This window comes from Gobio gobio (genome assembly GCF_949357685.1).
Source record: "Gobio gobio genome assembly, chromosome: 24".
In the NCBI taxonomy this organism is placed as follows: domain Eukaryota; kingdom Metazoa; phylum Chordata; class Actinopteri; order Cypriniformes; family Gobionidae; genus Gobio; species Gobio gobio.
In genome coordinates, this window is record NC_137120.1 from 37,586,502 (window position 1) to 37,610,860 (window position 24,359).

Sequence of the window (24,359 nt, forward strand, 5' to 3'; positions counted from 1 at the left end):
TGGACATGCTGAAATTCTGGAATTTTGTGTCCCAAGACAGTGGTATACAGGGAGTGTCCACAACACAGTGTTTTTTAAGACACATTTTTTTAAACAAAGCTTATTTGTGAACTTCTCATTTGACATCCAAAATATGCATCATTTTTTCTTGAGTTCAAATAATACTCTGATTTCGAAATTCTGAAGTTATGTTCAGTGAGGCAACGTTTCCCTTTTAGTCAGAAATACTAACAGATATTTTCCATGTTAAATGGAGAAAAGACTGTCTGTAGAAGCAAAGACACATATAAATTAAAAAGAAAAACATTCCATTCAATTCACATTTATTTATATAGCGCTTTTCGTAATACATATCGTCTCAAAGCAGCTTTAAAGAAAACACATGTATCTGCATTACAATTTAGAGGGATTTGCTATCAGAGGAGACTCTGTCCAAGTTATGGTATCAGAAAATATTCAATCACACAGCTAGCTAACAATGTATTCATAAACAATGTAATAATTTCAGGCAGAAACAATGGGCTCATCGAAGTAAAGAATACATGTTGTTAACAATGATTAGGGTACAGGAAAAGGTTTGTTGAAATAGATTTTTCCACAAGCCAACAATGAACCACTGAACAGTTACATAGCAAAATCTGATGTGTTAGTTGTATTATCTTATGTTGCTGCATTATATACATTGCAGTCAGTTGCCGTGTTTCCATTACAGACTTGTGCAAAACTTTTGCGATATGTCGATAAAAAACTATTGTAAAATGACAGCGTTTCCATTAACCGATGTTATGCGACTAAAACTTATTTTTTTCCTCTCGTGATAAGTCATTCCAAAATTATGCCACGTATGTTGGTAGGTTTATGTATAACCCAGTCACCGCGCTAGCCATTATTTTTAATCGAAGGAGACGTAGGCGTGTTATTCAAGCATTAATGGCAAGGAAAGCCCCTTATACTTGGGAGCAGCCACGGATAGGCGTTTGTGGGTGTTTCTTCCTCATATCTGCTTCAAGGTCTTCATGATAATTTGTGGCATTTCTTTGTTGTTTAGAATCCAGTATTTCTATTGTCTTTTATAAGTTTAATAAAGAACTCTGTCTTGTCTTCTGTCCGACATATGGCATCATCTTTAAAGAATGATTGTCTTCTACGTACTCCGTACTCCAGGTGACCTGTAAATGCAAAAAAAAAACGTTTCCATTGCAGTTTTGGGAAAATTTCCTTTTTCGAATTGCCTGAAAAACCACCTCATGCGAGCGTAAAAACTTTTTTGCGATATATGGGAGTTTTTGCGAAATTGACGCGTTTCCATTGGCCGTATTTTCGATTGGCAATCTCAATTTGCGCACTTTGAAGGGTAATGGAAACGTGGCTTTGGTGGTATAGGACAGTGTTTCCCAACCTTTTTTCAGTCATGGCACCCTTTGAAAATGTTCTCCATTTTGTGGCACCCCCTCGCATACGTTACGCTAGGGGTATAACGGTACAGATTGCTCATGGTTCGGTTTATATCACGGTTTTAGGTTCACGGTTTCAGTACGGTTCAGTATTTGCTACGTTCAGGGAAAAAAGGACTACTATCAAATAAAAATAAAGAAAATAATAAGAACAAATAATTTAAATACAAACAGCAGCACAAATAAATACTATTGAGCAAACTATGCTTTTCAGGTTTTTCAGGTACTACGTCTAACATTAGTTTTCAGGTACAGAAATTGATCAAATGTAAAATAACTGCATATTTGAGCGTATAAATTAAAGATGAATCCTATTAAACTTACAAAAGCTATTAAATCAAGAGCAGTGAGTGATGTCCTTGTCTTTTGTTGTTTGACATTAAACAGACAGCAGTAAAGGCTACTGCCCCTTTAAGACCTAATGCACGGATATGCGTTGTCTTTCTCGACTGTATAAAGTTTACTTAAGGCATATACAGACTATGTCTGCTAGAATACTCAAGATGGACATGTTGACATACTTTTTGTGTGAGTTTGTCCGTTCAAGAGCAAGATTTGAAAGAGAACTCAATATTTGCGTGCTGTGAGACGTGTGCACGCTTTCGGATGAGTGCACAGGGACAAATTTTCTCACATCGCGCGCGACTTCTCATTCGCGTCTTCTGGCACTACACCCGGGTGATGACGGCGAAAATGATTGGTCATATTCGAACATCCGGCAGCACTCGCATACATTGAACAAAGTTTACAAAGAGAGAATTATTTGAAAAATGTGAAGGAAAACAAAATTTATTTGAAGGACTTTTACACGGCACCCCTGCTCTCGTCAGACGGCACCCCGGTTGGGAAACACTGGTATAGGATACAAAACTTCTAGTATAGAAGAAACAGAAGAGTAGGGAGGTGTCAACATTCTGTTCAGTTTTTTTTTCGTTTTCATGGATTTTCAGTTTGTTTTCATTTATCACGTCGTCTTTGTTCTAGTTTCCCGCCACTCATCAGTCACCATGGACACTACACACTCCTTCACAGCTGTTCGTCTTTTATTTAATCATCACTGTGTATTTAGTGCCCCGTGCTCTGTTCAGTGTGTGTCGGTTATTGCTAGTGTTTGACACGTCACGCATGTTGGCTTGTCATTTTGAGTTTATTATAAATCCTGTTATTTTACTATCATCTTCGTCTTCCGTGGAGTTTAGCGTTACAGGAGGAGTATCACAGTTCTACCATTGGTTCTAGTTCGTCGTGATGTAATTATGCTTGTCTACTGAGGGTCAAAACGGTCCAGTTTTGTAATCAGTAAATATTTTGATACTTTGCAGACATCACGGCTCTAACCTTAACATGATTATTTTTTTTGCTACTAAATGACTTCAAATTCTTTGATCATTTATGAAATAATATTTTGAACTGCAAGAAGTATGAGACCCATGTTTCATCTTGAAGTTTAATTAGCTTTATTTCCCACCACAAGATCAAACATTTTGGAAATGTAAAATCACCAAAATACAAAGACCATCACCTCATTACATTATTCATCTGTGTATGGATAAACCATATTAAATGATCAAACAACACATCCATACAGCTTGTTGATCCTCAGGATGTCGATGTCAGACATATCCTGCCTCTGTCCGATTTGCACCGTCGCAACAGGAATGGGAGTGATGGTGTCCTTTCCAGTCTGGTTGGTGAAGGCCGTTCTTCCATAATGCATGATGGAGCCGTAGTCGTATGTGGTGTTTTGGTTGTTAGTGTTCTGTATTTGGAAGTTGGAGGCCTTATTGGCAGGGATGTACTCCCAGTTGATTTTGACATACTTATCACGATCACTCCTGGATTGCTCGTGGTAGAAGCCCAGGGCATGATTGAGCTCATGTTGAATGATGCCATGATACACACAACCAGTTCTTTTGAAGGAGACCAGCTGTTTGCCACCAATTCTACCCAGATAAGAGTAGCACCTGAGAGAAAAAGAGAATAAAAAATCGTACACATTGTAAAAGAGTTTCTGCTAAGGCCAGTTAAATGTTTCTCACTTACAGTATATTGTATGATTGTTCTCACCCATCTTTGTTCTCAATACTGATGTAGTCGGTCTGAGTTGATCTTGCCACAAAGCGGATGCAGGTTTTGTTGTGAAAGGTGGACATGGCGTTTTGAATAACTGAGATGTCACTAGAGGCTGCAAACAAAAAGTACCACATGTTTTTACATATGATTGACACACATATGCAAGATGAATGAAGATGATTCACTTACAGTATTCACTGCTCACTATGAAAGGGACCTCCACTATGTTGTTAGAGTTTTTCTTCCAGAAACAGTTGTTGTTGAGGCAGTAGAGAGCATTTTTGGTTTTGGGAAACAGCAAATCTGCTTCCATCAGGTGTTCAGTTGATGCTGTATTTAAAGAAAAATATTTTGATGACATTTCTTAGAATGTGTACGTTCAACCACATTTACGACATATTAAATATAATGAAAATAGAAAATATGCTTCACAGGAATCTACAAGATGCCTGACCTTTGTTGGACTCCAAAATCTTTGTTGTGATGTCCACATTTCCTGGTATGGGTATGAACCCAAGGTTAGGCATCTGATTATGAAAGAAGAAAAGTTCAATATTACTCTTGCTAGGAAAGTTCATCATCTAGGTGCACTGGGAGACTTGGAAAAAGTCTTACCCGGACAGGAGACGTCTGGGCGATGCCAAAGAAAAGCAGCAGAATAGAGAGGGAGGCTTTTGGATCCATGTTGTCTCAGTGTAGAGATGTTCAGGATGCTCCTGTGCTGAATTTTGGTGTCTGCAAGCTGTTGGACCTGAACTTTATATTCACCTGTTAGGTGGGTCAACAGGGGTGAGCCTTAATGTCCAAAGGGAGGTAACTAAGAAACTCACCTGTTAATCCAAAACCTTGCACAACCAGAGAATTCACTGATTGTTTCGCTAATCCACTTAAATAAAATGTAATTTTTGGATTGTATTAAGAGCCTCTAAACTGTTTTAAACAGGGAGTGTCCCAAACACTTTAAATGGTTTCTTGAGACAGATCTACAACATACATTTTGGAGTAGAGGTCATAGTCAAGCTCATCATGATTTAGAATTTTCTTTACAATTTAAGTATATTTCATTTCATAACTTACTTTACCCAATTTTCCTTTAGTCCTATCCACTTTAATGTCTTTTTCAGGCAACAAGTATAGGAGCTCAATTCTTGGTAAATTTTTTGTGTTGAAGTTCCTTTTGCAAAATAGTAACAATCGTTACTTTCCTACAAGCTGATGTATGCATGGGTATGACAGTATTTTACAGTGGGGCAAAAAAGTATTTAGTCAGCCACCAATTGTGCAAGTTCTCCCACTTAAAAAGATGAGAGAGGCCTATCATTTTCATCATAGGTACACTTCAACTATGAGAGACAGAATGAGAAAAAAAATCCAGAAAATCACATTGTCTGATTTTTAAAGAATTTATTTGCAAATTATGGTGGAAAATAAGTATTTGGTCACCTACAAAAAAGCAAGATTTCTGGCTCTCACAGACCTGTAACTTATTTAATAAGCTCCTCTGTTCTCTACTCGTTACCTGTATTAATGGCACCTGTTTGCGGAGAAAGAATGCTGAGAAAGGAGAAATAATGCTGAGTTGCATCCAAAGAACACCATGACTACTGTGAAGCATGGGGGTGGAAACATCATGCTTTGGGGCTGTTTTTCTGCAAAGGGACCAGGACGACTGATCTGTGTAAAGGAAAGAATGAATGGGGCCATGTATCGTGAGATTTTGAGTAAAAACCTCCTTCCATCAGCAAGGCCATTGAAGATGAAACGTGGCTGGGTCTTTCAGCCCGGGCAACGAAGGAGTGGCTTCGTAAGAAGCATTTCAAGGTCCTGGAGTGGCCTAGCCAGTCTCCAGATCTCTACCCCATAGAAAATCTTTGGAGGGAATTGAAAATCTGTAATGCCCAGCGACAGCCCCAAAACATCACTGCTCAAGAGGAGATCTGCATGGAGGAATGGGCCAAACTACCAGCAACAGTGTGTAAAAACCTTGTGGAGACTTACAGAAAATGTTTGACCTCTGTCATTGTCAACAAAGGGCCAAGTATATAACCAAGTATTGAGATGAACTTTTGTTATTGACCAAATACTTATTTTCCACCATAATTTGCAAATAAATTGTTTAAAAATCAGAAAATGTGAAAAATTCTGTCTTTCATAGTTGAAGTGTACCTATGATGAAAATTACAGGCCTCTCTCATCTTTTTAAGTGGGAGAACTTGCACAATTGGTGGCTGACAGCCCACTCCAAGAAAACTTCATAATACCATCTGATTTAGCATGCAGTTGCACTTGTTATTTGTGACAAAATAAGAGAATTTGGGTGTTGACCAAGAGTAGGCGAGGATTTGCTCTGCCCTGTAGCTTAAATGTACATCTGTCTTAAGCTTTGCCTTTGTTATGTCAATCAACGTACACTTTTTTTTTAGGCTAGCATGTGGCATTGCATCCAAACTATGTCAGCAGACTTAGGAAAGATAAAAACATCCACATTTTTACTGTGTGTTAGGAATTTTTATTATCTTGATTTTTTCCCCCTACTTAGCCACACATTACAGCAATTCAACACAATTAAAAGAAAAAGACCATCATCTCATTAGATTATTCAAAAATGGGAACTTGGAAAGTTCATTAGATTATATGACACACCATGTACACATAAAACTCATCTTCAGCATCCATACAGCTTGTTGATCCTCAGAATGTCAATTCTGGACATTCCCTGCCTTTGTCCGATTTCCACAGACTCATCAGGAATGGGAGTGATGGTTTCCAGCCAGGGCTGGATGGCGAAGGCCGTGTTGTCATAGTGCATGATGGAGTTGTAGTCGTATGGAGTGTTTTGGTTGTTGGTTTTCTGTTTCTCGAAGTTGTAGGCCATTTCAGGAGAGATGTTCTGCCAGTTGATTTGGACATACTTGTCACGATCGCTTCTGGTTTGCTTGTGATAGAAGCCCAGGGCATGATTGAGCTCATGCTGTACGATGCCACTGTACATACAGCCGCCCCTGCTGAGGGAGACCACTTGTTTGCCACCAGTTCTTCCTAGAGCAGAGAAGCACCTGAAAGGAGAGAGGAAATAAATGGGGTTACATATTGATAATTTTTTGGACTAAAGCCTGTTAAATATTTCTTGTTGGTATTGTGTGATTGTTCTCACCCATCTTTGTTCTCAATACTGATGTAGTCGGTCTGAGTTGATCTAGCCACAAAGCGGATGCAGGTTTTGGCGTGAAAGTTCGACATGGCGTTCGCAATCACTGATTTGTCATAATTGGCTGCAAAAAGGAGCCACAGGTTTAAAATGTCATCTAAATGAATCATAGATATGTTCAATGAATGAAGGAGATTCACGTACAGAATTCACCGCTCACTATGTAAGGGACCTCCACTATGTTGTTAGAGTTTTTCTTCCAGAAACAGTTGTTGTTGAGGCAGTAGAGAGCATTTCTGGTTTTGGGAAACACCAGATCTCCTTCAATCAAGAGTTCCGAAGATCCTGTATTTAAAAAGAAACATTGATGAAATAATGCAATATATTCATAAATCCCGATCACTTTTTAGAAATGTGACCCATTGCTGGCTTTATCTACAAGATGCCTCACCATGGACTCCAAAATCCTTGTAGTGATGTCCACAATTTCAGGCTCCTGGTGGTAGAAATAGAGATGTTTAAAATGACGCATTTGAGGACTGTTAATCATTTAAGGGAGAGACTAGACAGGATCTTACCATGAGAGGAGACGCCTGGGAGACGCCAAACAGCAGCAGCAGAATGGAGAGGGATGCTCTTGTGTCCATGTTGTCTCAGTGTGTGGAGATGTTCAGGATGCTCCTGTGCTGAGGTTTGATGCCTGTGAGCTGTTCTGTCTGGACTTTTTAGTCACCTGAGTAGGTGGGTCTACTGGAGGATTATGGGTAGAGTCTTAGTGTCCAGAGTCTAAAATGTGTACCTACAGGGAGGAAACTCTGACCTCGCCTGTTGGTCCAAAACTTTGCACAATCATAGAATATGCCTCAGTTTGTTTAACTAATTCACTAAAATGGACATGCTGTAGCTTTTGGACTTTACCACATGCCCTTAGACAGTGGTGTACAGGGATGGTCCTCAATACCTTAAATGTGCTCTCTAGGTAGATTACCATTAGCTATGTTTCCATCATCCAGTTTTTATGTGCATTTTAAAGTATCGTATCAGAAACGAGTGATGGAAATGCCAAATTTAGAAAAAAATCCCTTAATTCACAAAAGTTTTTACGCTCGCTTGAGGTGGTTTTTGACTTGTACGAAAACGAGTATATGGGAATAATGGGAGATGGAAACGCATTTGCCGAATAAATTCTGATGTAGCGAACATTAAACCCACGTGACTAATCGACTCTCTCCACTGATGGTGTTTTATTTACTGTTGGTTACTAGGTTACCAATACCTCTGTCAGCCGCTCAAACAACTTGATGGAAACGGCGAAACGCCCTAATTCACATTTGTTTTTTTTTTGCGAACTTTAAAAAGATTTGCTTGTGAATAGACAGCTAATGAATCCTTATCTGTGAGAACATCTCAATTTACTATAGACATTACTAAACAACTCCAAAAATAGTAGCAAGATGGACAACTAGTAATTTTATAGAAAAATTTGCTTATAGCTAAGCTAAAAGCTTCTGATTTAACTGGGAATATCAGACACAGAATATCAGCTACTTCCAGCAGGATAATGCACATGTCACAAAGCTTAAATCATTTAAAATTGGTTTCTTGAACATGACAATGAGTTCACTGTACTAAAATGGCCCCCCAGATCTCAACCCAATAGAGCATTTTTGGGATTTGGTGGAACGGGAGCTTCGTGCCCTGGATGTGCATCCCACAAATCTCCATCAACTGCAAGATGCTATCCTATCAATATGGGCCAACATTTCTAAAGAATGCATTCAGCACCTTGTTGAATCAATGCCACATAGAATTAAGGCAGTTCTGAAGGCGAAAGGGGGTCAAACACAGTATTAGTGTGGTGTTCCTAATAATCCTTTAGGTGAGTGTATACGTTGAAAAGTTCCGCTCTTATAATTTTGTTATCCCCGCAAACAATAACATTGTGTATGGTATCATTATGCATCTGGTTCTTTTTGTCACCTCCATTGATGGGAAGTAGATCCCGATATCACTCTTGTTTGTACTGTAGATATTTTTATTTCCTTTCTTGCATCTTTGTCTATATGCACATTTTTGCATGGTTCTTCCCCAAGTCAAACAGTTACACAATAACTAACATCATCACTGCAACACAAACCCAACACGGCAACGTCTCTGGCTCTTTTCACACTGATATTTTCCACAATTTATCCGGTAATATTACTAGGATCTTGTATGAGGAGCGAATTTTCCAGCATTCTGGCTCTGGAAGAATGCTCTCAAACTACATTTTACATGTATGCATTTGGCAGACGCTTTTATCCAAACAATCCCAGGGACAATCTCCCTGGAGTAACATGGAGAAACGTGCCCTGCTCAAGGACACGCAGGTGGTGGCGACTGCTGGGATCGAACCAGCAACCTTTTGCATATCAGTTCAGAGGATTAACCCACTAAACATTTGGTTCAATCTCCATATTTTCTGGAACCAAAGTCCATTGTGAACACAGCCCTTATTTTCACCAGAACTTCACATCATGTCTAGAACTGCATCTTTGGCGCACTCTGTTCTTCAGGTGATCACACTTATGTCTGCTGGGGACTTTATCAATATTTGGTGATTTTAAAAGTTGAATTTGTTTTATTAGAGGATGCAAGAGCGACTGACTCCAGAAGAGGCTATAAATAAAAGTAAAAGTCTTTAAAATTGAGGTATCAAATGGGAAACCTTTCCTTTCAGGTGTGAACAAATGATTACACCAGAACTAAATCTAAAAAAAAATGTAATCTACATTATACATTTAACAGGTTATCTATTTTTGCAAAATGCTATAAATCATATACTGTGCCGTCCACCAGTTCTCCTAAGGTTAAACCAGGTTTACTGCTATAATCAAGCACTTTCTTAATCTTGACATTGAAATACAAATAGAGTTTGAGTTTGTCTTGCAGTTCAGCTTTATTTTTCCCAACCCCAAACAATCACACATTTCAGAAATCCAACACCATTAAAAGACAGAAACATCACCTCATTACATTATTCATCTACTACAGACACATGAACTATATTAAATGATGTGTGCAAGCCTCATCTTCAGCATCCATACAGCTTGTTGATCCTCAGAATGTCAATTCGGGACATTCCCTGCCTTTGTCCGATTTGCACAGACTCATCAGGAATGGGAGTGATGGTTTCCAGCCAGGGCTGGATGGCGAAGGCCGTGTTTCCATAGTGCATGATGGAGTTGTAGTCGTATGGAGTGTTTTGGTTGTTGGTGTTCTGTTTCTGGAAGTTGTAGGCCATTGCAGGAGAGATGTTCTCCCAGTTGATTTGGACATACTTGTCACGATCGCTCCTGGTTTGCTCGTGGTAGAAGCCCAGGGCATGATTGAGCTCATGCTGTACGATGCCACTGTACATACAGCCGCCCCTGCTGAGGGAGACCACCTGTCTGCCACCAGTTCTTCCCAGATCAGAGAAGCACCTGAGAGGAGAGAGGAAATAAATAGGGTTACATATTGATTTTTTTTTTAACTAAAGCCTGTTAAATATTTCTTGTTGGTATTGTGTGATTGTTCTCACCCATCTTTGTTCTCAATACTGATGTAGTCAATCTGATTTGATCTAGCCACAAAGCGGATGCAGGTTTTGGCGTGAAAGGTCGACATGGCGTTCGCAATCACTGATTTGTCATAATTGGCTGTAAAAAGGAGCCACAGGTTTAAAATGGAATCTACATGAATCATAGATATGTTCAATGAATGAAGGAGATTCACGTACAGAATTCACCGCTCACTATGAAAGGGACCTCCACTATGTTGTTAGAGTTTTTCTTCCAGAAACAGTTGTTGTTGAAGCAGTAGAGAGCATTTCTGGTTTTGGGAAACACCAGATCTCCTTCAATCAAGATTTCCGAAGATCCTGTATTTAAAAAGAAACATATTGATGAAATAATGCAATATATTCATAAATCCCGATCACTTTTTAGAAAAGTGACCCATTGCTGGCTTTATCTACAAGATGCCTCACCATTGTTGGACTCCAAAATCCTTGTAGTGATGTCCACAAATTCAGGCTCTGATTCAAACACACCGTCAAACCTCTCCTCCTGGTGGAAGAAATCGAGATGTTTAAAATGACTCATTTGAGGACTGTTAATTATTTAAGGGAAAGACTAGACAGGATCTTACCATGACGGAAAATTCCTGGGAGACGCCAAACAGCAGCAGCAGAATGGAGAGGGATGCTCTTGTGTCCATGTTGTCTCAGTGTGTGGAGATGTTCAGGATGTTCCTGTGCTGATGTTTGATGCCTGTGAGCTGTTCTGTCTGGACTTTATATTCACCTGAGTAGGTGGGTCTACTGGAGGATTATGTGTAGGGTCTTAGTGTCCAGAGACTTATGTGTTTAACTTAAGGGAGTGCACTCTATGTTAAGTACAAAGCTTTGCAAAAACAAGGGAGGTACCCAAACTTGTCTAACTAATTAATTCATCAAGTGGATGGGCTTCAATTTTTTTTAAACTTCTTTGTGAATCAAAATCTTGTCTTAACCTTATCATCACATCAGCTCTATAGATGCATCAGTGGCTTTAGCCATGCCTGGAGTGGTCACCTTCATCTCTGCTAAGGATGTTCCTGGTCAGAATCGAAGACTGTGGTTCAACAACCCAGAGGAGCTTTTTGCAGAAGAGGAGGTACCACAATAAATATTCTCTGGTTCAGCAATACATCTGAATACTAAATTATTCCTACCTCAGATGAGATGTTTCAAGCTTTAATATCCATCAACAGTGATGTTTTTGCATTTCAGGTACATTGTAATGCTGTGTCTCATCTGTTTGCCCTTTCCAGGTCATCTGTGTGGGGCAGATTATTGGCGCCATTGTGGCTGAGACCAGAGAACAAGCTAAAAGAGCAGCTGAACAGGTGGCCATCACTTACCAGGACATCCAACCTATCTTTTTCACTATAGAGGTATTTCTAAACAAAATTACATTAATAAAACACAATGTAGTGCTAAAGTTCAGGAGTAGCACTTACATTTTCTCCTGCTAATCACAACACCACAACATCTTTGTGTTTATTAAGGAGGCCATAGAACACCAGTCCTTTTTTGACCCCAAGAGAAAACTGGAAAGAGGAAATGTCGAAGAAGCATTTGAGAAAGCTGACCACATACTGGAGGGTTTGTACAATTAAATATGAATGAATCAGATTCAAATCTGAATCTGTTTATATAGAAATCTTTTTATAGAAATCCTTTCTCACAGGTGAGATGTATATGGGGGGCCAGGAACATTTCTACATGGAAACTCAGGGATTGATTGCGATTCCTAAGGGAGAGGCAAGTGAAATGGAGCTCTTTGTTGCCAGTCAGCATGCAGCTTATACTCAGGTCTGTATTACCCCAATGACATACATTGATGAATATGATTCAATATAAAGATATACATTTTTTAAAATGTAAATCTGCCTGATTCAAACTAATTAAATACATCTGAAATGTGAAATTGTGAAATAAGATGGATACTATTTACATAATCTCACCCCAGTATTGGCATAATTTCCTTTTTTAAACAACAGGAAGTGGTGGGTATCACGCTTGGCATTGACTCCAATAAGATCACATGTCATGTGAAGAGGCTGGGAGGTGGATTTGGTGGTAAAGTCATGAAGATTGCATCATTATCCGCCATCGCTGCTACGGCCGCTCACAAGTATGGCAAAATGAAACTCATACTTTTTAGAGAATGGCACTTGCTTAAGTGTATTTGCTTTTAATTAAGTACATTCGCTCTACAGGACTGGCCGTGCTGTGCGATGTGTACTAGAACGTGGAGATGACATGCTCATCACCAGTGGCAGGTCCCCTTTCTTGGGGAAGTACAAGGTAATTTGGCATTATGGGTAATAGTATTTTTGACATCACTGGACAACAGCTTAAGTCCCACCTTTTTCCTTCAGGTTGGATACATGAATGATGGAACAATCCTGGCTGCTGACATCACATACTACAGTAATGGAGGATGCACTCTGGACGAATCCTCATTTGTATGTTGGTTTTTCAGACTTTTTCAGACAAATTTAACATTTATAAACAGGCAATCCCTGATGATATTCTGAAATTCAAAGTTAATCGTAATAATGAACTGTGAGCAAGGCTTGCAAAGACAAACACTATCATGGATCCAAGTTAACCTTGAATTCCCATACAGGTTAGTCTCCAAGTAACACACGGTTTACCATTTGTAATTTCCGACCAGATCATGGAGAAAGCGCTCCTTCACATGGATAATGGTTACAAGATCCCTCATCTACGTGGACGTGGACTGGTGTGCAAGACCTACTTACCCTCATATACAGCCTTCCGAGGCTTTGGAGGACCTCAAGGTTTGACCATCATCGAAAGCGTGCTACATGAGGTGGCTGTCAAGTGTGGCTTGCCTACACATCAGGTGGGACCTTTTTGAAAACAGAACAAGTTGGTTAAACATACTTCAAATGGTGTTGATTCAAGGTGTTATTGAGTTGTTGACGTTGCTTCTCAGGGATAATCCTTGTAATAAGTGTCAGTTCTATTTCAAAATTCTACTTTACAGGTGAGAGACATTAACTTGTACAAGGACGAGAAATGCTACACCCACCACAAGCAGCTCTTTTCCCCGCATGACATGGTGCGGTGCTGGAATGAGTGTCTGGAGAAATCCGACTATACCCATCGATGCCTGTCCATCGGGCAGTTTAACGCCCACAACCACTGGAAGAAGCGAGGGATCTCCATTGTCCCACTGAAGTTTGGAATCGGATTCTCCAAGGGCTTCTATAACCAGGTGGGTGAAAACTTGTGAGATTGCTCATAAAATGGTGCGGTTTGGTTTGAAGCTTCACACAACAACTTTAAATGTTTTATTTGGTATTAGTCAACACTAGACTGGGTAAACCCAGCCTGATCTGCTGGCAATTTGATTTCGCCCTGCAGCTCAGGCTGGAAACCTGTACATTAGGGCTGTCACTTTTGTAAAAAAATCCTGTTCGATTTTTGAGACACAAGTGTTCATTGAATCGATTCTAAAATCGATTTTAAATGACGTTTTCATTTTCAACGCTATTCCTACGCCAATCCACGGACAACTAACAGGCATTAGGATGAAAGTAAAGAGGGCGCTTGAGACGCACGCACAAGTCAGCAATATTTCTGATGATTTATTTTGTGCACAATGACTGAATGTGAAGTTCGTGTGGATCATAATTTAACGTAATTATTCAACCGTTCAAAATGAAACTTTGAATGAACTTAGCTTGCGAACAGGCCATGTGTTTTTTTTAATTGAACGTAACCGACACTTATGCGGGCGTTACTGATGAAACGTGCAAATAAGGCTCTATTACAAATTATTGGACAGGAAAACAAGTCTATCAACATTTTCGGGGTCCAGAGCAGAGCGTTTTTTATTCACTATATGCCCAGCTGTTGCGAAGACGCGCTCCGACCGCACTGATGTTCCAGGGACACTCAGATACTTCACTGCCAGCTGCGCAAGGTGGTGGTATTTGGAACTGCCAATCTTCCACCACAAAAGCGGGTCGCTGTCAGATGGCAAAGGTGGTTCCTTTTCATAAATCGAATTTTGTTTTATATAAATTGTTTCTTAATTTTAATCAATTGTTTTATCGACTAATATTGCATTGATTTAATAAATAATAAGAAAATATAGCATACAATGACATGGAGGCGCTGGCTCCGCGTGAACAACAGCTTAAATGAACAACTACCCTACTAGGAAAAAAGCTTTAGTTGGGGCAGCCCTATAGCCATTTATTTAATTTCAGATAGACATTTATTTGTTCCAGCATGTCAAAAAGGGCATTTCGGGTTGAGCGAGCGGCGCTGAGAGAAAGCTGCTCTCCATTCTGGAGGAAATAGCGCTCATTCTTTTCTACGCACACAGCATTGTCACAATATGACCTCATGCAAGTTTTAAAAACATATTTCAACATATTAATAATACCTGTTAATAACTTTTTTATTTGTTTAATTCAAAAAAATATAATAGTGTACATATTTGGTTAAAATCGATTCCCTATTTTCGTTTTCGAAACTTGTGTTGGTTGGTCCGATCGATTGTGCAATCGATTTTCGAACGTAAAGTGACAGCCCTACTGTACATTCTCTTTTGCGGGAACCAATCCATCTGGCGCGCTATTAGTGGGTTTAACACGACGACGGAAGTGTCTGTAGAGACCGTGTCAATTAGACTCCCCCTGAAATTGCCTCATTGACACGGCATCCTCAATAAACCCGTCTCCAGCGCGATGACTCTGATTGTTCGAATATTCCTATTTAATAATTGTTAAATCGATATGTCATCCTCAATAAACCCGTCTCTGGCCTGACGGCTCCGATATTTCACATATTGCACTTTAATAATTGTTTAATCAATACATCATCCTCAATAAACCGTCTCTGGCATGTTGCCTCAGATCTTTTGAATATTCCGATCTATTATGACCTGTGACCTGTAAAGTTGCCAGAATAATAATCATACGCTGTTTGTTAATTGGCCAGAGGAAAACTGGCACCCCGACTGAGCCTGGTTTCTCCCAAGGTTTATTTTTCTCCATTAGGTCACCTGATGGAGTTTTGGTTTCCTTGCCACTGTTGCCTCTGGCTTGGCTTGCTAGCCAAAAACACTTTATTTATGTATAAATAAATAAATTTTTCAACTAAATATCCAAATAAATCTAATTATTAAACTAAATTAACCATATAAATTACTGATCTAATTACTTATCTAATGCCCACATTGCCACTGTATGATAATTGAAATGAGCGGATGACATCACCGTTTTCTCCGGAACGGGTACACGGCTGAATACAATTCTGTTGCATTATTTTCCTGTTTAACACTGTGAAGCTGCTTTGAAACAATCTGCATTGTTAAAAGCGCTATATAAATAAAGTTGACTTGACGGATAGAGAAGCGATGGATCGATGCCCGTTTATCACGCCACTTGAGGTCTCATTGGTTGAAGGACTATCCAATTGAATACAGAGTCTAGGGCTGTAATCAACCAAAGAAAATCTTGGTCGACTGAAGTCCTGAAATTTTCGACTAAAATGACGTTAAAAAAAAAAACGTTAACGAATAAGCTGCGCACTGTGCGCAGTACTTGGTAGCCTTGTTGTCTGCCTAAATTAATTATAAATAAACATAAAAAACTAGTAGGCTATTTGCAGAATATTAAATAGTTTTTGAGCTGATTATTTTGCACTGAAATGAGTCTGACACACGAGTCTGTCGCCTCTGACAGCGGTGCATCACGTGCACCTGCGCAATATCATAGCCTATGATTTCCGAAAATATAGTACTATGTGTTGTCAACTAGATATCATCACAAGAACTTTTGAGGAATATGGAACATAATTTAGACAATTGTTTTTGTCATATGTATTATAATAACTGACAGACGCTATCATTTCAGCCTCTCTGTGAACATAGGATCAGCTCAGCTTCACGGCTGAGACACGAATAGACTATTAACTTAAAGCTTTTACTCTTAAACACAAAAGGCACGTCCACTTTAATAAAAAAGGAATATTTATTAAACAAGCCAGATCAAGAGCAGAAAAAAAGCTCTCACAATTAAATAAATAATATACAAGAAAACTAGCCTTCTTCAATCTGTCTCTCTTCTCCAGTGGGTTGGACTAATCCAAAAGAAGTGGAAACAATGGGGGTGTTCTGAAGACAGTCTGTTACCTGTGAAACAGGGCTGCTCTGAAAACATTAGCAATTAGTGCTTTCCACCTGATGAAAATGAACGCGGCGCGGCAAAACTGATGAAATGAAACGCAAAAAATCGACCAATCAGAATTTTGGTCGAGCCAGAACGTATTGACTAATAATCGACTAATCGACTGGGAGATTACAGCCCTAACAGAGTCATTTGAATTATGCTCGTTTATCATGCCTCTTGTGCAGTAGAAAATACATAGCAGACTCCCCAGACCAATGTTCAATCTTAAATTGAGCTTGGTCTGGTGATAGCCAGAAAAAGTCAACACTACTATGAAGAATATCCAATCTTGGAACATTTTCTTGGTATTCTCTTCAGGGAGCAGCATCGGTGAACATCTACAAAGATGGATCGGTTCTCATCTCTCATGGGGGAACCGAGATGGGTCAAGGTATCAACACCAAAGCCACACAGGTACGATGAGTCTCAGTGTCAAACAATGGATCCAAATATATACATCACATGAAATATTCCAGCCACAAGATCACGTTAATCTTCGTCAAATTGCAGATTGCCAGTCGCATTTTGAAGGTTCCAATGTCTTCGATTCACATCAAGGAGACCTGTACGGGAAATGTGCCCAATGCTGCACCATCCGCTGCGTCCTTTGGCACGGATGCTGTTGGGATGGCGGTCAAGGTATACAGTCATCCATTTACTTTATGTATGTTCTTTTTCATGCCTGAAATTGTAATATTTTGCATGTAGAATGGTTGTGAGAAACTAATGAGACGTCTGGAGCCACTAATTAAGAAACATCCAGACTACACCTGGCAGCAACTGGTTAGTAATAGTGACATCCAAATACTCAATTGTATAATACAAAGTGAATTAAAGATGACAGCCAAATGAGAATCACTTGTCTGCCATGTTTCCAGGTGGTGGAAGCATATTGCCAGAAGATCAGTTTGTCAGCAACAGGTTTCTTTATGTAAGTGTTCGACCTTGCGGTAGCATAACATAGTCAGTGTTCTGTCGATTTGTCCTACCTTGTCAGATTTTGCTACCTCCCATTAATACAGTCGGTAGCACAAATCAACACCTATCAGATTGTGCTACCAGCAATATATTCATGCGATTTGAGGCTTTATTAATATCTATACCAACCCCTACCCTTAAAACTATGTAAATATTTAAAAAAAAAATATTAAAGGTCCTGTTTTTCCTGTTTTTTTTAAAGCTTTGATTGTGTTTACAGTGTTCAATATAACATGTGTTCATGTTTCGCGTGTAAAAAAACTGTATTTTTCACACAATTTACTTATCTGTTGCCTCTGGCTTGGCGTGCTCATTTGGGGACACTAAATTTTTCAACTAAACATCGAAATAAATCTAATTAAACTAAATTAACCATTTAAACTAAATTACTGATCTAATTATTGATCTAAAGCCCACACTGTTACTGTATGATAATTGAAATGAACTGATGGCATCAGCGTTTTTTCCAGAATGGCTATACAGCTGAATAAAATTATGCTGCATTATTTTCCTGTTTAACACTGTAAAGCTGCTTTGAAACAATCTACATTGTTAAAAGCGCTATATAAATAAAGTTGACTTGACTTATCTGTATACCGCCGTTTTCACGGTCCTAAAAACGGCTTGAGGATTTCCCTGTTCTATGAAGTCCCTCCTTCAGAAATACGTAATGAGTTCTGATTGTGCCAGCGGTTCCCGTTTTGTGATTCGACATCAGCTTAGCGCACGTTGCAAGGAAAGGTCACGCCTCTCACCATAACGGGGAGATGAACGCGCTCAAAGTACAGCGTCACTGAAGGCCAAACAAAGGGGATTTGACTCTGGGATGAAAATAACAGCGTCTCGACGACATGGCGACAAACACACTCTACGAACGCAACACTTCCTCTTCTCCACGTGGGAGAGCAACAAAACCACGCCCCCTTTTTTGCGTATTCTTGTGGGCGGAGGTTAGTCTGTTCTACTGACGTCATTAAAGCAGGATGTACAGGGATGTCGTCCAAACCGGCCGTTCGCTGTAGGTTTTGAAAGGGAACTTCTGTTAAATAAAATACCTCGCTTGGCATTGAACTTTGAGCTTTATAATTTTACAGGTATTATTTATGCTCTAACAGCAACATTACACACTAACTAAAGTTTGAAAAATGGGATCACGAAGAACAGGACCTTTAAATATTGATGTGCGCATGCGCAGTAAGTCCTGGTAGGACAATCTGATGGGTAGAATGAGATGTCAGGACACCGGCATGATAAAATGTTGAGCATCCAATTGTTTGAGATTAGATATTTTGATAAAGAGTTGATTGAATGTGTCTTAGTAAATACAAAATAAATAAATGACTAATAACAAATAAATGATATTCTTATAACAGGGGGCCCCACACCAGTGTTGACTGGGAGAAGAGTGAGGGCAACGCATACTATTACTTTACTTTCGGTGCCTGTTGCTCAGAGGTGGAAATTGACTGCTTGACAGGAGATCACAAGGTGCTTGTCTTTTTTTATTCAAATGTATAAAAAAAATAATAAATAAAAAAAATGAACATAATTTCGCTATGGAATGCATTGTGATATGTTATATTAAATATTCATAAGCAGTTATTTATTTGTCAGTGGCCTAGATTCTTAAGGCTGACATTTTTTCAGGTTACGTGTATACATATCAGAGGTCGCGTTAGACTAAAAGTCCCAAAAAGTCGGCGTGTTCCTTTATCTTATTCACCATATCCCCTTAGAGAAGTCCATACATACCATTCTCATCTCCATGCGTTCCATAACTCTGTCTGACGCACCCACGCTAACGCCTGAAAATGGGCTAACTTCTGTCAACATAACCAACGTGACAACATGCTTGCATAGAGAGCGCTAGGGACTATTTTCAGGCGCTGCGTAATATCATTGCGCCGCTGCACCCATGGTACAGCAGAAAAGTTCCTTGATTATTACGCAGGAATGAGAGTATAGATTTTAGCCATATCGGCCTAGAAAATCACAACTTTTTATTTTCCGTAGGTCTTAGTACATGATGTGACTATACACATCACAACATGTAAATAGGAAAATGTTGGCGTTATTTTGTCACTTATTGAGCAGTAGGCTAACAGGAGCCGTTTACCTCCAGTCTTTGTGCTATAAGCTAGGCTAGCAGTGAGTGCATCAGACAGAGTTATGGCACACACGGAGATGAGAATGGTATGTATGGACTTATCTAACTCTGGAGGATACGGTGAATATGTCCCAAAAAGTCAGCGTGTTCCTTTAAGCAGTCCGGACAGGGTTGTATAAATTCCATCATAATCTATTCCCACATGAAAAAATACTATAGTATATTATAGTAAAATTACTCAAGTAAATACTATAGTGTTTTTGAACCGTACTATAGTATATATACTACAGTAAATTAACAAAGTGTAGTAAATACTATTATATACTACAATTTACTGTAGTATCTTTACTATAGTATAGTTCAAAAACACTATAGTATTTACTTGAGTAATTTTACTATATACTATAGTATTTTTTCATGTGGGTTATTATCCCTCATTTTCATTTTAATAATAATAAGTCATTTAATAGGTTCTGTTTTTGTTCACATCTTCGTTTTTATATTCACGAATTTACAGGGCAAGCATAGGCTAGATTATGCATTTATTTATTTATGAAGAGAAAGTTGAACAGACTGTGGGTCAGTTTTCATCTAGATTGTTTGTACAATAAACCGCCATAAGCTTTGTGCTTTGTTACTTTTAACATATTAAACAAAGTCTCAGCTTTCAATTTCTGTCCATTTTATCACAAAATTCAAACAAAAAATACCGTTTTGGCGCTCTTTAATGTGGCGCGAGAGATCACTGTAGCACCTCAGTGCAAGTGAACGCAATCATCTCTTCCACTTTACCAAGTCAAAGAATGAAACAAACATCAGAAAATAAGTTGAAAGATACAGTCCAACTTACCGAAATCCGAATCATGTCTCATGTAAATGGTTCAATCAGTGTTTCAACCAAAAAGACGTTAATAGCTTGTATACATGTCACAGAAAAGCCATTCTTTGACCAATAACTTGATAAGTCATCAAGAGCGCCCTCGCCACCAAGTGGACAGGAGTGTGAATTACAGTTACAAATTAGATCAAATTTTTCTGTCACTGCTAAAAATAAAACAATTCAGTCAATGACGGAATTTTTTGGTGTACATTCACAATTTGAAAATCTTGTGACCTGTGAAAATATTTTACAGAACATTAGGACTGATATTGTGATGGATGTTGGTCGGAGCATAAACCCTGCTCTGGATGTTGGACAGGTACGAAAGTTATGTTATTATTGTACCTTAGCCTATATGCAAACATAGTAAATTAGGGTGTAAAAGTGTAAAACCAAACTGCACAGAATATGAATATTTCAAAATTTCTTCTGAAAAAAACAATGAAATAGTAAAACAGTGTGTTTACAGGTCGAGGGTGGTTTCGTCCAGGGAATTGGGCTCTACACTATAGAAGAGCTACATTTTTCCCCTGAAGGCGTGTTGTTGACCAGGGGTCCCTCTCAGTATAAAATCCCAGCTCTGTGTGACATCCCTCCTCAGCTCAACGTGCATCTGCTGAGCAACGCTGACAATCCTCACGCCATCTACTCCTCAAAGGTAAGACAAACCCCCCTGAATGTCAAAGTTGTTTAACCCTCTGGGGTTCTTCGGTCATTTCTGGCGCGATTTTTTTTTTTTAAATGTTAAAAATCATAGCTTCATCGGAATGGTCCAAAACTTGGTGACTTTATTGGTTCTTGGTATAAAAACACCCCCAAAAATTGGGGACAGGATTTGAAAAGTCTAACTGGTCGTAAAAAAAATTGTCACACTTAGGACCACACTTCGAGTCAAAAATGACCCCCATAGGAAATGAATGGGAAATTGGCAAAAATATGAAAATACAGAGTTTTTTTTTGTGCATACAATCTACAAATCAGCCAGGATGCAGAAAAAAGGACTCAGCAATGAAGAGGTGAATCTCTAAAACATCAAGAGTGCAAAACAGACAAAAAAAACTCACACACACACACACACACACACACACACACACACACACACACAAAAACACAATTAGCTTTTGGAATGGCAATTGGAATCGTTCATTTGTGTGTGCATGTGTTTTTGTGTGTATAAGTGTGTGTGTGTGTGTGTGTGTGTGTGTGTGTGTGTGTGTGTGTGTGTGTGTGTGTGTGTGTGTGTGTGTGTGTGTGTGTGTGAGTCTATTTTGCACTCTTGATGTTTTAGAGATTCACCCCTTCACTGTTGAGTCCTTTTTTTCTGCATCCTGGCTGATTTGTAGATTGTATGCACAAAAAACAAATTTCCCATTAATTTCCTATGGGGGTCATTTTTGACCCGAAGGTCCTGAGTGTGACTTTTTTTTTTTTTACGACCACTTAGGCTTTTCAAATCCTGTCCCCAATTTTTTGGGGTGTTCAAGTACCAATAAATAAGCACCACGTTTTGGACCATTCTGATGAAGCTACGATTTTTTACATTTTTTTTATAAAACGCAAGATCCACTATAGTGTTAAAAATGTGCTATTGTGTGATAAAAATGCTCAATGTGTCCACCGGATGGCACCGATCTCATTTAAAAAATTGCTTTCATGAGGCCTAGGCTTGACTCTAAAATGAAATACAGCTTTAATTAAAAAAAAGAAATATATATATATGTATAATTTTTGTATTATATTCAATGGGAAACAATGGGTCATTATTATTGCATAAATATTAATTATAAATCATATAATTAATAGTATAATAGTATAATCACAGAAATTATCTCAAAACATCCAAAAATAAAAGAAAAAATATTATTGAACAAAAATATATTTAATTGATTTTACTCAAATCTTTTTTATCTTAATCCTGCCCTCCGGGTCATTTTTGACCCGAAGGTCCTGAGTGTGACCCATAAATGAAGAACCCCAGAAGGTTAAATAAAAATATATGGTAAATAACTAGTCATATTTACCTCTCAGTGATAATTGCAGACAAAACAAACACCAAAAGTTGTGTCTAGGCTTCTGTGATGGCAAACCTCTTCAGGTCAAACTGGTTCACAGCAGACTTCAATCGTTTAAGCAGATAAACACTGTTTGCATCCTAGTATACCTCTGTAATCTGATACATTTCCATGGAAAACAGGATATTTATGCAGAGTGGAAAATTTAATTCATGAAATATTGGTTGAAAAGTTTGTTTTTAAAATTTTAGGGGATCGGGGAGCCTCCTGTGTTTTTCGGCTGCACTTTATTCTTCGCCATTAAAGAAGCAATTGCGGCTGCACGAAGGGAGAGAGGCCTGAGCGACAGTTTCCCTTTCTCTTCCCCTGCTACTGCGGAGAAGATACGCATGGCCTGTGAAGACTGCTTTACCAGGATGGTGGGTGAACAGTGTGAAAATTCATATAAATAAAAAAACTGTTAAATTGTGTATATACTTACTGGTGCTGGTTTTATTTCACTAATTCCATTCAAAAAGTGAAACTTGCATATTATATTCATTCATTACACACAGACTGATATATTTCAAATGATTATTTCTTTTAATTTTGATGATTATAATCCCAAATTCAGTATCTCAGAAAATTAGAATATTACTTATGACAAATACAAAGAAAGGATTTTTAGAAATCTTGGCCAACTGAAAAGTATGAACATGAAAAGTATGAGCATGTCCAGCACTCAATACTTAGTTGGGGCTCCTTTTGCCTGAATTACTGCAGCAATGCGGCGTGGCATGAGGAGATCAGTCTGTGGCTCTGCTCAGGTGTTATGAGAGCCCAGGTTGCTCTGATAGTGGCCTTCAGCTCTTCTGCATTGTTGGGTCTGGCATATCGCATCTTCCTCTTCACAATACCCCATAGATTTTCTTTTTGGAAAATGAAATCTGCATCTCCATAAAGTTGGTCAGCAGCAGGAAGTATGAAGTGCTCTAAAACTTCCTGGTATACGGCTGCGTTGACCTTGGACCTTTAGAAAACACAGTGGACCAACACCAGCAGATGACATGGCACCCCAAACCATCACTGACTGTGGAAACTTTACACTGGACCTCAAGCAACGTGGATTGTGTGCCTCTCCTCTCTTCCTCCAGACTCTGGGACCCTGATTTCCAAAAGAAATGCAAAATGTACTTTCATCAGAGAACATAACTTTGGAGCACTCAGCAGCAGTCCAGTCCTTTTTGTCTTTGGCCCAGGCAAGACGCTTCTGACGCTGTCTGTTGTTCAAGAGTGGCTTGACACAAGGATTGCGACAGCTGAAACCCATGTCTTGCATACGTCTGTGCGTAGTGGTTCTTGAAGCACTGACTCCAGCTGCAGTCCACTCTTTGTGAATCTCCCCCACATTTTTGAATGGGTTTTGTTTCACAATCCTCTCCAGTGTGCGGTTATCCCTATTGCTTGTACACTTTTTTCTACCACATCTTTTCCTTCCCTTCGCCGCTCTATTAATGTTCTTGGACACAGAGCTCTATGAACTGCCAGTTTATTTTGCAATGACCTTTTGTGTCTTGCCCTCCTTGTGCAAGATGTCAATGGTCGTCTTTTGGACTGTCAAGTCAGCAGTCTTCCCCATGATTGTGTAGCCTACAGAACTAGACTGAGAGACCATTTAAAGGCCTTTGCAGGTGTTTTGAGTTAATTAGCTGATTAGAGTGTAGCACCAGGTGTCTTCAATATTGAACCTTTTCACAATATTCTAATTTTCTGAGATACTGAATTTGGGATTTTCCTTAGTTGTCAGTTGTAATCATCAAAATTAAAAGAAATAAACATTTGAAATATATCAGTCTGTGTGTAATGAATGAATATAATATACACGTTTCACTTTTTGAATGGAATTAGTTAAATAAATCAACTTTTTGATGATATTCTAATTATATGA

General features: G+C 38.9%; 4 protein-coding genes across 4 annotated transcripts in view; 1 reads left to right on the plus strand and 3 right to left on the minus strand.

The window, feature by feature from the left end:
* Positions 1 to 24,359, plus strand: part of aox5 (aldehyde oxidase 5) — a gene marked incomplete at both ends in the record, with an annotated part of 36,564 nt that overhangs the window by 11,438 nt on the left and 767 nt on the right. Inside the window, 17 exons of the mRNA XM_079807089.1 lie at positions 11,225 to 11,351; positions 11,509 to 11,631; positions 11,746 to 11,842; positions 11,928 to 12,052; positions 12,241 to 12,374; positions 12,460 to 12,547; positions 12,622 to 12,708; positions 12,921 to 13,112; positions 13,257 to 13,487; positions 16,774 to 16,869; positions 16,966 to 17,094; positions 17,164 to 17,238; positions 17,334 to 17,386; positions 18,807 to 18,921; positions 20,674 to 20,739; positions 20,890 to 21,078; positions 22,684 to 22,851. Coding sequence (XP_079663215.1) covers positions 11,225 to 11,351; positions 11,509 to 11,631; positions 11,746 to 11,842; positions 11,928 to 12,052; positions 12,241 to 12,374; positions 12,460 to 12,547; positions 12,622 to 12,708; positions 12,921 to 13,112; positions 13,257 to 13,487; positions 16,774 to 16,869; positions 16,966 to 17,094; positions 17,164 to 17,238; positions 17,334 to 17,386; positions 18,807 to 18,921; positions 20,674 to 20,739; positions 20,890 to 21,078; positions 22,684 to 22,851 — 2,095 coding nt within the window. The remainder of the gene's footprint in view (positions 1 to 11,224; positions 11,352 to 11,508; positions 11,632 to 11,745; positions 11,843 to 11,927; positions 12,053 to 12,240; positions 12,375 to 12,459; positions 12,548 to 12,621; positions 12,709 to 12,920; positions 13,113 to 13,256; positions 13,488 to 16,773; positions 16,870 to 16,965; positions 17,095 to 17,163; positions 17,239 to 17,333; positions 17,387 to 18,806; positions 18,922 to 20,673; positions 20,740 to 20,889; positions 21,079 to 22,683; positions 22,852 to 24,359) is intronic.
* On the minus strand, positions 3,022 to 4,211 carry LOC307120796 (hatching enzyme 1.2-like; the record flags this gene model as incomplete). Its single annotated transcript, XM_079807972.1, has 5 exons — positions 3,022 to 3,418; positions 3,522 to 3,639; positions 3,717 to 3,857; positions 3,982 to 4,054; positions 4,143 to 4,211. 5 exons carry the CDS (start codon positions 4,209 to 4,211, stop codon positions 3,022 to 3,024), a joined length of 798 nt encoding a protein of 265 aa, XP_079664098.1.
* LOC307120797 (hatching enzyme 1.2-like) lies at positions 6,193 to 7,322 on the minus strand (the record flags this gene model as incomplete). Its single annotated transcript, XM_079807973.1, has 5 exons — positions 6,193 to 6,583; positions 6,682 to 6,799; positions 6,880 to 7,020; positions 7,102 to 7,171; positions 7,254 to 7,322. 5 exons carry the CDS (start codon positions 7,320 to 7,322, stop codon positions 6,193 to 6,195), a joined length of 789 nt encoding a protein of 262 aa, XP_079664099.1.
* Positions 9,749 to 10,914, minus strand: LOC307120487 (hatching enzyme 1.2-like; the record flags this gene model as incomplete). Its single annotated transcript, XM_079807531.1, has 5 exons — positions 9,749 to 10,139; positions 10,238 to 10,355; positions 10,436 to 10,576; positions 10,685 to 10,757; positions 10,846 to 10,914. 5 exons carry the CDS (start codon positions 10,912 to 10,914, stop codon positions 9,749 to 9,751), a joined length of 792 nt encoding a protein of 263 aa, XP_079663657.1.